The sequence below is a fragment of the Peromyscus californicus genome, unplaced genomic scaffold (assembly GCF_007827085.1).
Source record: "Peromyscus californicus insignis strain IS unplaced genomic scaffold, ASM782708v3 Scaffold_16__1_contigs__length_79575227, whole genome shotgun sequence".
NCBI lineage: Eukaryota > Metazoa > Chordata > Mammalia > Rodentia > Cricetidae > Peromyscus > Peromyscus californicus.
In genome coordinates, this window is record NW_026294458.1 from 6,439,379 (window position 1) to 6,451,950 (window position 12,572).

The 12,572-nt window shown below is 47.8% G+C and overlaps 1 protein-coding gene across 1 annotated transcript; it reads left to right on the forward strand.

Moving 5' to 3' along the window:
• Nucleotides 1–7,282: 7,282 nt before the first annotated feature.
• LOC128111471 (cerebral cavernous malformations 2 protein-like) lies at nucleotides 7,283–12,316 on the forward strand (the record flags this gene model as incomplete). Its single annotated transcript, XM_052739730.1, has 5 exons — nucleotides 7,283–7,291; nucleotides 7,793–7,876; nucleotides 7,976–8,159; nucleotides 8,942–9,360; nucleotides 11,934–12,316. Coding segments are annotated over 5 exons (894 nt in total), but the record flags the coding sequence as incomplete, so codon positions are not given.
• Nucleotides 12,317–12,572: the final 256 nt, after the last annotated feature.

Here is a 12,572-nt window from a genome sequence, read left to right on the forward strand (position 1 = left end):
TATTAATTATCTCCTTCACTACTGGAGGGTATGCAAAAATGCTAGCTTCTGATCTACCCTCAGTATTGTCTATTAGGATCTAAATTATTTTCTTGATGAAATGAAATACATGTTGAATGGTCCTTGTCTGAAACTCTTAGAATTAGAAGTGCTTCAGACTTTGCATTTTTTAGATCCTGAAATATCTACATATCCATAATGAGATATGTTGGGGATAGGACCCAAGGCTAAACAGGAAATCTATTGTATGATTTGAATAATTTGTTGTGTGAAACAAAGTTTCATGGTGTAGAGTTTTCCACTTGTAGTGTGATATCTGTGCTCAAAATAATGTAGAGTTAGAATTTTTGAATTAGGGATGTTTAGCTTGTGTGTGTGTGTGTGTGTGTGTGTGTGTGTGTGTGTGTGTGTGTGTAGTATTGGGAGCCAAACAATAGTAGAGTTATATTTTCAATTCTCAACCTGTGTTCCATACTTATTTTAATTATTTAATCATATTACTTGGCTAATAGGAAGCTGGACATTTAATTTTTTTTTAGAATTTTTAAACTTTAAAAATCTTTAAAATTTCTCCTAGATTCTCTATCTGCTTCCTAGGTGCCTTTTATTCACTGTTAATTTATGAACAGGTATACGATAATTATGTTATGGGGCAGGTTAAGCATAGCTGCCACATGGGACACAGTAAAGGAAGGAAACATATTTCATTATTTCTGACATGGACAATAAATGGATAAGTGAAAGCCAGTATGCCCCTGAGGTGGCTTCATCACCAGCTATGCACTCACTGCCCATACATGTGTTTCCTTCTTTCCGTGGCAGTTTAGTCCAATCTAGTTGGCCAGAGAGAGCAAGGTTAGCTAACTGGATGTGGTTCATTTGAATACCAGGGCATATTTTTGTTGTTATTATATAGCTATTTGAATCAGTTAGTCTGTAAAGCACATTATTTGTGTATGGTCATAGCTGTTGTTGAATTGAAAATGTCATTTGAGAGATGTGTGAAACAGTGCCTGAATGTAGAGATCCCAGGCCATCATTAGCAATACACTGTGACCTAGCTTGGCCACCGGGCAAATCCTGACACTGCTATGGACAAGGTGGTGCTGTTACTGGGTCAGCCTCACCTGTGCTGCCTCATCTGTGCTGCCACTCCTCCTAGCTAGCTCCCCCAGACCCATGTCTTTAATATAACAGTGTTATAAATATTTCAGAACAGCAAGAGAGCGAGACCCAGAATCTCCCTGCCCAACTCTCTATTTTACACCGTTTGCAACAACACTCTGCTCAGACCTAGATGATTCACCGTATTTATGGCTTCTGTTTCAGGCAGTTTCAGTCACTAGTGATCATCCTGCCTGGAGCCTGTGTAGCCAGCCTGCCTAGAGTGGGAATTAGGGGACACCTATGCAAATGAGAACTGAGAAGAAGCTGTGCCTTCAGAGACTAACTGATTAGAACAGCAGTACTGTGGGGAGATCAGCTAAGTACCTAATCTAGGTCTAGCTACCATCTTCCAACAGCCATCCCTTACCTACCTCTGCATCAGAACATCCAATGACAAATAGATGAAAACCTTTTGAAATCTATTAACTTAGCAGACCACTAGCTCCCACCAATCCAAACACTAAGAATGTCATAAGATAGCATCTTATAGAAAAGCTCCCCCCATCCTGCTGTACCTGCCTTTCTGGTGTACCCTTCAATGTATTTTAAACATGCCTTGACTTATGACTTTGTTGTGTAAAACTATAAAACTTCATGAAACTGCTTCCACATTGGAACATGGAACTTGGGGTAATGTGAATCTGTTCCCAGGCCATGGTCACTCAAAATGGCTCCAGAATAAACTATCTCTTACTACTACCCTTAAGATGACAGCTGTGGTTTCTGCCTGGACACCAACTTGTTGCTTACTGCCCCCTGCTGGACATGGGACATGTTGTGCTCTTCCATCACCTGAAGACTGGGGGGAGCTTTGTGTGGCCTTTCCTACTGTCTGCACTTCTGGAATTGTGGATCTAGGGTAAAAGACAGATACTTACTAGGGATAGGAAAGAGACACATGTTTTCTCTAGTGTATTTGTAGCTTTCCCAGGACAGAATTGGGGATGAGATGGGATTACTACTTCTCTTTGTCTCATGGAGATCAAAAAGAGACGAGATTCTCTCTGATCCCTAAACACCAAGTGTAGGAGAAAACAAGTAGGAGGCTGAGACCCCAACAGGCCAGAGCAGATGTGCAGCAGGAGCCAGTGCCCCAGGGAGTCATCAGTGGTTGTGTCCAGCTTTTCCTGAGAGAACGAAAGCATTTCACCAGTGAGGACACTGAGGATCAGAGTAGACGTGCCTGACTGTAAGGTAGCAGAAGGGGCCTTTGTATATAGACCTGTTCGGATATTAAGTCAGTTTTTTTCCCCCATGGCACTGAAAAGTATTCCTTTAGAACTGAAGAATTCCTGGACGCATCCTCTCCCGTCTTTCCAGAGGTAGGAGATGGTAGAATATGCCCCTATTTTATCAGGCTCACAAATATCAGCCATCGATAAAAGTTGGGTATTATCACTAGGCATCACCTTGGGGTCATGCTGAGTTTGAGACACTCTTGGCCCTTTGTAGCTGTCTACTGTAGGTCATGTGGCCCCTCACTAGGAAGACTTCAAGGAATAACCAATGCTATTCCCTGGCTAGGTACCAACCACTCTCAGCACAACCTGAGCCAAAGGCAGACTAGCTCATTTCTGTACTTAGAAAGACTAGCCATAGATCCTAGATTATTAGGTAGCCATGCAAGCCTGGAGGAAAGGATTCAGCAAGCCTCAGACTCACACGATGGATTGGTCAGTCATGGGGGTGGGAAGGGTCTCTGCACCTCAAGACCAAAACCAAGGACTTGCATCACTAATGGCCAAGGCTTGTCCTCTGAGTCAGGTGACCAGGTCTGATCCAGGTTCTAGTTTATTTTGTTGTGTCACCACAGGCGAGTTTAGAATCTCTCTGGATTTCCCTCTACTTTACTTAGAAAATGAACAGGGCTCTGTTCCCCAAGATCTAACCCAGCTCTGCAGCAGAACACCCTTGGCAGCCTTCCCTGCCCCTGCTCCTGTGGATCCCACAGCTTTTCCCTCTAACTATCCTCCCCCAACTTGTTGCTTTGTCCAAGACCACAACCCCAGCAGGCACCCCCTGCTAAACCCATGGGCCCGTTCCTTCCAGGGCAACTAGTAGCCTGAAGGCAGACACGTACTTCTCCTACTGCTCTGGAGATCCAGTGCCCCCAGTCTCATTCACAGCTCTGTAGCTGGAAACCTGCTATGGTCTCCCTTTCCTCTCTGACCCCATCCCCAATGGATCACAGAGACCTTCTCCTCCAATCTTCCATCTCTCAACTCATCCCAGTACCCCAGCCTCTAACACCAGCCGGCATTCCCTGAGAACACACCAGCTGAACAGGCCAGGAAATGAGGCAACGCACATCCATCACACCCTCTGAAAATCCAGAGAGGAAACAGAAACTAAGGAACAAAATACCCACCAACAAAGACAAATCCAGAAATCATCACCCAGACCTATAATCATCCCAAACCTAGATGCCAGCATAAAAACACAATCAATAACAGCCAGGGCAGTAAAGGTTCACTAGATCCCAGCTAGTCTATCAGAGTAGACCCTGGAAATTCTAACACAGCTGAAGCAAACAGTGCAAGGAAATGAACACATATCTTAAAGAAATCCAAGAAAACAAAAACAAACAGTTGAAGGAAACACAATTGTTCAAGACCTGAAACTAGAAACAGAATCAATAAACAAATGGAGGGAATTCTGGAAATTAAACATTTAGAAACTTGAACAGAAACTACAGAAGCAAGCTCTACCAACAGAACACTAGAAATGAAAGAGAGACTCTCAGGCATTGAAGATAAAATAGAAGAAATAGACACATTAGTCAAAGAAAATGTTAACTCTAAAAAGCTCCTGACACAAAACATCCAAGAAATCTCAGACACTGTGAAAAGACCAAATCTAGGAATAACGGGAATAGAAGGAGAAGAATCCCAGCTCAAAGAAACAGAAAGTATTTCCAACAAGATCACAGAAGAAAACTGAAATGCCTATAAAGAATGAGATGTCTATAAAGTTACAAGAAGCATGCAGAGAACCAAACAGATTGGTGTTCAAACAGAAAAAGAAAGGTCCCTCACCATATAGTAACCAAAATACATACAGGAGAAAGAAAGACTATTGAAAGCTGCAAGGGGAAAAGACCAATAACATACAAAGGCAGACCTGTTAGAATTACATCTGACTTCTCAATGGAGACTTCAAAAGCCATTAGGGCCTGGACTAGAGGCTCTAAGAGACCACAGATGCCAGCTCAGACTACTATGCTGCACTGGCTGGCTTTGTGTCAACTTGTCACAGGCTAGAGTCATCAGAGAGGAAGGGCCTCAGTTGAGGAAATGCTTCTAGGAGAGCTAGCTGTAAGGCATTTTCTTAATCAGTGATTGATAGGGGAGGGCCCAGCCCATTGTGAGTGGTACCATCCCTGGGCTGGCAGTTCTGAGGTCTTCAAGAAAGCAGGCTGAGAAAACCACGTAAGCAGCACCCCTCCATGGATCCTGCCTTGTTTGAGTTCCTATCCTGGCTTCCTTCATGATGAACAGTGATATGGAAGTGTAAGCCAAATAAACCCTTTTCACTCCAACTTGGTGTTTGGTTATGGAGTTTCATTGTAGCAATAGAAACCCTAACTAAGACATTGACCCTGAAAAACTTTCAGTCACCATAGATGGAGAAAGTAGGAAATTCCACAATAAATCAAATCTAAACAATACCGACCTACAAATCCAGCTTTACAGAAGGTGCTAGAAGGACAACTCCAACCTATGACGTAGCTGAACCCATGAAAACTCAGGAAGTAAATGATATCACTGAAAGGATGATAATCAGCACTGGTGGTGGCACTGGTTACCAGTGGGAAAGTCACAAGCCACAGCCACAACTACCAGGGTTACAGAGAGCCTTATTAGGAGGGAAAGGTAGGGGGGGGGGGGAGAGAGGGGGAGTCAGGCCTGGGGGGGGAGCAGAGCAGAGCAGGGAGCAGAGAGCAGAGAGGAGAGAGAGAGGGTGGGGGTCTGCATCCTGCTTTTTTAAGGCGCAGATTGTGTGACCATGCTGCATGTACGTAGTTGCCAATGCCCCCTAATGACATAAGATGCAAGACCCCGAGGAGTGATGGCAGGATCCTAACATTCCAGCGTTTTGCTTATTATAAAAAACCAAGTGAATAGGAATAGGGGCATTGTTCCTCTCAGAAAAACTGCTTCCAGCTGACTTGGTGGGTGTTGGTTGGCTCTTAGGGGGGTAGGGAAGGGGGCCTTCCGAGGTAGACAGGTGTCCTGGGATGCTGGGCCATCCTGCTGCCCTGGAGCCGTCCAGCCCTTTTGGCTTGGCACTCTGGCTGCTTTTGTGTCTGACAGGATGCTGGTGAGACAGAAAAAGCCTGAAGTAGATCCGACCTGTCCAGATGGATTTAAGCTGGTTTCTGGAGCTTGGGAAAAAGTTTGAACATGTTAAAAAGCAGCCATGAGAAAATCAGTGACTATTGTTTAGTACTCTGCTTATATTGGTTGGTGTTAGTGAGAGAGACAGAGCAAGAGTCTGTCCTATGGGACCTCAGCAATGGATAATAGTATAGGAGAGTTTGACTTCTGACAGTGTCATATCCATTCTTTTTGTTCTATAACACCACATGTCACTCTCACCTTGGCCCCACAATTCAGCTCAATAGTTGAGGAGGGCTGGAGAAGTACATATAAGTCCTTTTCCCTGATGACAGAAAAAACAGAGATGGTCAATGACAACCCAGGTCTGAGTCAGCAAAGCAATTCCGTGTCTAGTCACAGGGATTAATCTGGGGATGACCACTTGGGGCAATGAAAGTTAGGACCAGGGTTTTATTGAGACTGTTAGAAAACCGGATTTGCTCTTTTTTCTGCTGGGAATTCTAGCTGAAAAGGTGATGTCCAAGTCCAAGCTGCTATGGGTCACAGTTCACATGAAGCCATCACAGATACAAAGTCACAACAAAGACAGATTGACACTAATTAGTGTCCTAAGGACACTAATTCAGAGACCTTTAAGGCTGTTCTATATAGTCTTCCATTCTGTACTAATATTATCCCAGTTGTACTTAAGCCAAATTGATTAAGGTTGAATCAGACTATAAATTCTCAGTGGAGGGAGTCCAGGCTGATCAAATTGTCTAGGCAGCTCTCACTTTAAATTCAGTAAAGATACAGTCCCTCTATTTCATTTACCAGCTGGATTATTATGTTGTAAACCTAAAACAAGCATGCCTTATGTGAAATTTTTGCTTGAAAACTTATCATTGCAACTGAGGGTACACAAGCTTACCCCTTTCTAAACTGAGAAAACAGAGGCAAAGCAGGAAGATGAGCAGACCACAAAGGCTACAGCAAAGACAATCTGAGCTCCAATCAGCTCGTCTCAAACACTGTGAAGCTGGATTTATGCTTTAGCACTGAACTTGCCAGAGTCTAAACTGCTGATGCAAGTAACACTGCACACTGAGAATGTGACGTTAGCAGGTAACAAAGAGCGAGTCTGCCTGCTCAGACATTTCTACAAACAGCAGGGATCTCTGCCTCAGACCACAACCACAAATGACTCTAAAGTATCATTCTCCATTCCACTGCAACTTGGGTTGCAAGTATCATGGTAGCAATGATGCCACCGATGCCACAAACACAGCATGGATAAAGAGCAGAGGATGAAAATAAATAAGCCAGTGTTGGGAATGCACATTTTCAAGACCCACCCCTGAGCTTCAGTGTTTTCAATCTTCAGTATATTTTTATGTGATGCTTCTTTTTGATGTATAGTACAAGTTGGATACTTTATTAGTATAAAATTTCTGTCTCCCCAGCTACAGTATGAATCCTTTCAGGCACAGGACCTTATCTTCCTATACATACAATAGATCTGACATAAAATAGATGAAACTATCTGGTAGAAGCCAGAGAGGAAGTGTATGCCCATGAGCTCAGCACTGGAGAGGCAGGAGTTTGAGAGTTTGAAGCCAGACCCTGTCTTACACACACACACACACACACACACACACACACACACACACACACACACACAGAGAGAGAGAGAGAGAGAGAGAGAGAGAGAGAGAGAGAGACAGAGACAGAGAGAGAGAGAGAGAGAGAGAGAGAGAGAGAGAGAGAGAGAGAGAGAGAGAAGAGAGAGAGAGAGAGAGATTAGAGTGATTTACAGGCTGTGGTCCATCCAGTTCAACAATGACAGTCTTCTAACAGAAAAGCCAAGAATCTGATAGTCGTTCAGTCTATGAGGCTTAATGTCTCATCTGGTCTTCAGTCTTTGTGGAAATCCTGAAGAATTGGGATCTATTACCATAGCAGGGATGCCCCTGCAGCAGGATAGATGAATTTGCCAGCAAGAGCGAGGGCAAGCACGCAAAAAGTGAAAGCTTCCTTCTTCCATGTCCTTTTATGTGGGCTGCCACCAGAAGGTGTGACCCAGATTTAAGATGGTCTCTGACTTCATAAGATACAGTCAAGAGAACCCTCCACAGGAGTGCCCAGCGGCTTGGATTTGAGTCAGTTCTGTATGTAGTTAAGTTGACAACCAAAATTAGCCATCACACTGGTTATTATTAATTTGAGTGTTTCAGCCTGTCCTGCATTAACGAGGAGGCTAGAATCTCCTAAGGCTTCTTCATGGTGACCTCCCATTTCCCATCCAGTTCCTGGGCCACCTCACCTGGGTGACTTCCTCACTGAACCCCTCCAACCCAGACGAGCTCCTGCAGCTGCTGGACACTGCCAGGGTGAGGCGCTGGGGAAGAGGGAGGAGGGCAGGGTCTCCTTTCCTTTCCCTTCCCTTACCCCAGTCCCTGGGGACTCAGGAGATCCGACCCACCCCGCAGCAGCTGAAGGAGCTGCCTCTGAAGACCACGCCGGAGCAGGACAGCATCCTGAGCCTGTCGGCACGCTGCCTGCTGCTCACTTGGCGGGACAACGAGGAGCTCATCCTGCGCATCCCCACGCACAAGATCGCCGCTGCCTCCTATCTGCAGGACGACGCGCTGCATCTGCCAGTGCTTAAGACTGGTGCGGTGCAGGGAAGCGGGGTCGGGAGGCCAACCTGCAGTGCTGGGACCATTGAGTGAAGAGCACCAGGGATGGGTCCGAGGCTGGGAGACGTATAGCAGAAATCTGGGCACACTATTCTGAGACTAGGGGCAGGCAGAAGAAGCCATAGGCAAGACCAGACAGCCTGGAGTTGCAGATGAGGAGTGGGCAGCCTGACCAGATTGAGGTTGGGTGGGACAGAGAAGTTGGGAGTCCCGAGTTCCACGCAGGGCTACTTTAGTAGAGTTCAACGTTAAAGGAGGTGGTAGAAGACATAATCCCTCGGCTCTGACAGTAGGGGGCACCCTCGGGCTAGGGGAGGACTGGGGTCTGGACTTCTAGGAGGTTACAGTCAGCAATCTGGGAGTGGGACTGAAGATAGCAGAAGTCGTACTGGAAGGCAGGGATGCTTAGACCAGGGTCACCGTCCAAATGAAGGGTACGGAGAAAGGGGACAACTTGACCACCACCTTCAATTCAGAAGGCAGGCCTGAAGGGAAGGGCTCCAGGGTGTGTAGGGGAGGATGGGAACTAAGCTACTGCCGCCCTGGAGATCTGGGGCGGAGCCAAAGTCTGGAGGCGGAGTCATAGGCCCAGGGCGGGGGAGAGGGGGAGGCGGCGAAAGTCATGACAGCAGAGCCTGGGCTCTGGTGCTGGGCGGGGCCTTAGAGCAGGGACCCCAGAACTGTGCGGTGGCCCTCCGGGTGGCCTCCGCAGCCTGTGCGGTGACACCCCCCCCCCCCATCCCTGGCCTCCCCTAGGTCTGGGCGTGGACCCGGTGCCGGCGGGCGTGGACGCCAGCCCCGGAGGTACGGGGCGAGATCCCGGCCCTCCTGGCGCCGCACCCGAAAAGCGGCGGGTGGGCACCGCCGAGCGACGCCACACCATCTGCAGCCTGGACTGGCGCATGGCGTGGGGCGGGGGTGCGGGCGCCGAGGCCCGGGCGGCGGGCGGCGGCGGCAGCCTGGAGCGGCAGCGCGCGGGAGCTCGGGCGTCGGGCAGCTGGGAGCGGCGACAGACGTTCAGCGGCAGCTGGGAGCGGCGGCACGCGGGCGGCGGCGGCGCGGGCAAGCCCGGCGGCAGCTGGGAGCGACGCCACCCCGGCCCCAACCCGCTGGATCCCCAGAACCCCAGCCCCGACGCCTACTGCAACCTAGTCATCCTAGCTGTGGCCAACAGGGTGAGCGCGAGGCAGTGTTGGCGCCACCGCCCTGACTGTCACAATCGCACTAATCACACCACACACGTGAAGCACCGACCCAAGACAGCCGCCATCGGACAACATTAACACTTAATCCCCACAGCAGCCCCTGGGGCAAATATCACACCTATTCCCATTCCTTAAGGAAGGACGTAGGCTTTAAGTTTAGGTCCTGCGTAAGCAGGTGGCTTCAAGATTCGAACCCGGGAAATTCAAAGCCTTACTCTTGGTAACTAAGGTAGCCACCCAAGGCAGAAGAAGCCTTACCATCATTCTTGCCTGCCCTGCCTGTCACCTCTCTGTCCCCATTCACCTTTGCTCTCACTCACTTGAATATACACACAGTGTTTCTCTGTGTGTAGCTCTAGCTGTCCTGGATCTCGCTCTGTAGCTCCAACCGGCCTCGAACTCACAGAGATCAGCCTGTCTCTGCCTCCTGAGGCCTTCGTCACCACTGCCTGGCTGGCTCCGTGGTGTTTATTGAGTGCCAGCTGTGTGCTCCACACTGGGCTAGGTGTTGTGTGTATGGAGGTGAGCAAGCCATTTGGTGTCCTCCCTAGAGGAGTACCCAGTCCAGCAGGCACTTTCAAGCAAGCTTGAGCCTTCCAAACATCACCTCTACCCCAGGGCCCTGGGCTCTCTCTCTCTCAACAACGAGTGTGCTTGTGTGCAGGGAGAGGCAGCCAATACCTGGAACGCAGCACTGTAGCTCAGGCCCCCACCCTGAGATACTTTCTCACTTGCTATCTAGGGCTCCTTCTCTGGTTTTCCCCACCCCCCACGCCATGCTTCTGCTTGGAAGCTGGTACCTCCTTTTCTCTCCAGCCTCTTAAAGTAGGGGTTGTCTAGATATTATCCTCAGTCTTCTCTCCTTTATCCACACTTGTTTCTAGGTGATTTCGACTCTGCTGCCTTCTAAAACCTGGAGAATACCCTGAATTTCATCTCTAACCAAATTTCCGCTCATCTTGTCTTTTCCAGGTCTGCTTGTCGTTGCAGCATAAATTTGTCCCATTGAGCTCCCAGTCTCCTCCCAAACCTGAAAGCACCTTCATCTCCTTGTTTCAATTGAATGGCAGTTCCATCCTTGGTGGCTTGGGCTGAAACCTTGTAGTGGGTCTTGGTTTGTCTGTCTCTCTTTCTCTGTCTCTGTCTCTATCTTTGTCTTACACACACACACACACACACACACACACACACACACACACACAGACATATACACACACACACAATCTACTCTGTCAATAGATCCCACTGGTCTTATTTTTAAATACACGCAAATCCTATGGCCTGTACTGTCCATTCCCTGTTCCATCTCCTCTCGCTGGGATAATGTCATAATGCTCTACCCCCATTGGCTCAGCCCTTTCTTACATTCTGTACTCTACTGCCTCATCCAACACAACCTCATCCTGGAAACTTGACTAGGGTGACGAGGAAATGAAAACGGACAGACACATAGACACATAGACAGAAAAGCTAGGATCAATGGGTCGTGCTGGCTCTGAAAGGAAGTGAGCGGCCCGTGTGATAGGGAATGGAGGAAGAGACCTGCTTCAACAGGAAACGTTAGTTCGTTATTGTTTACAATGAAGCAGGAGGAGAAACAGTCAGTCCAACCAAGGACCTGCAAATTGAGCACCAGACAGGGGCAACCACGTGCGTTGGCTAGCCCACTCAAGCGTGGCAGCTTTAAGGCTTCGGGCCCGGCCTAGTGGTAGAATAAGTAAATGAGTTGCTTTCCAGGGCTCTGAAGTACAGTGGTCCCAAGCACACCAGTCAGAGCTAAAACACCCGGTGCCAGCCTTAACTATAAAATGAGGGTCCTCTCTGACCTGTCAGGGCAAGCATCCACCCTGGTGTAAATATCAGTACCTGCTACAACCACAGATACCCATCCTGAATTACATTTTAATTTTTACCTTAGGCTTTTTTAGAGGCAGTATATTCGTAAGCATGATCTTTTTCAATCAGTTATTGTTTCAAATAGTAATTGCAGAAAAATTGGCAGTTATTCTGTGTCTCGCTCGAAGAGGTGACTTCCTCCTCGAACGCACAATCTCCAAAGCCTTGCCCAAGCCTCTACCTTCTACAGAGACTACTGTCATGACGTTGCTTCCAGTATCGCATTGGGTACCAGGGAGCCCACAGCTGTACATTGTGTCCAATAGTAATAACAGCACTGAGCCTAAGGTTTTGATTCTTTGAAGTGTCCCTCCTCCTTCTAATCCCATCTTCATACTGGGCTTCAGATCATGCACCTGTACAGTAAGTTAAACGAGCCCTTATGTTAGGTAAAGTTCGTGATAGGCCAAGAATTCCCTGGAAGTCTGGAATGTATTTTCATGGCACAGGGGTCAGAGTTGCCTCTTGGTTCTATGAAGATCATAAGAACAGGAGAGGAGCCATATAATTTTGAGGGGAAATGTCTTTGAAATTCGCTTAAGGGGGCCCAAGGGGTGTGTCTCAGTCCCGGCTCGCACTGCATCTGGGGAAGCAGAGGTGCCCTGATAGAGGCCAAGAGCTGAGCTCTCTTCCTCCCCCTGGACCAGGATGCTGCTGAGGAGTCCTGTGCACTCATCTGTCAAGTCTTCCAGATCATCTATGGGGACCAGAGCATCGAGTGTGTAAACCGGGCTGGCTACCACTACAGATCCACGCCCAAGCGGCCGTGGCTCTCCAGCTGCAGTGAGTACCTAAACTCCCAGAAAGCACCCAGAAAGGCTGGATGTCCTGAGAGTCGGGGCTGATAAAGGTCTTTAGGGGTTCTGAGCTGTACCCCAGTTCTAGGGATCCACTTAATAGAATATCAGTCTTCAAGATGACCTTTTAAGAGATGATCAGGGGCTGGAGAGATGGCTCAGAGGTTAAGAGCCCGACTGTTCTTTCAGAGGTCCTGAGTTCAATTTCCAGCACCCATATGGTGGCTCACAACCATTTGTAATGAGATCTGGCACCCTCTTCTGCATACATAATAAATAAATTTAAAAAAAAAAAGAGATGATCAGGTTGTCAAGTTTGGGATGAGTATGAACTTGGGCACTTGAAACTTCTCTCTTGTTTTGGGTGTCCCTGCTTTGCAGAAAGTTAAGCTTGGGTATTGTCTGCTAACTGTGCCATCCACCCCATGAGGCTCCTAGGCTAACATTGCTGGATTAGTCCATGTATACAGTCAAGGACTGAAGTTAAAG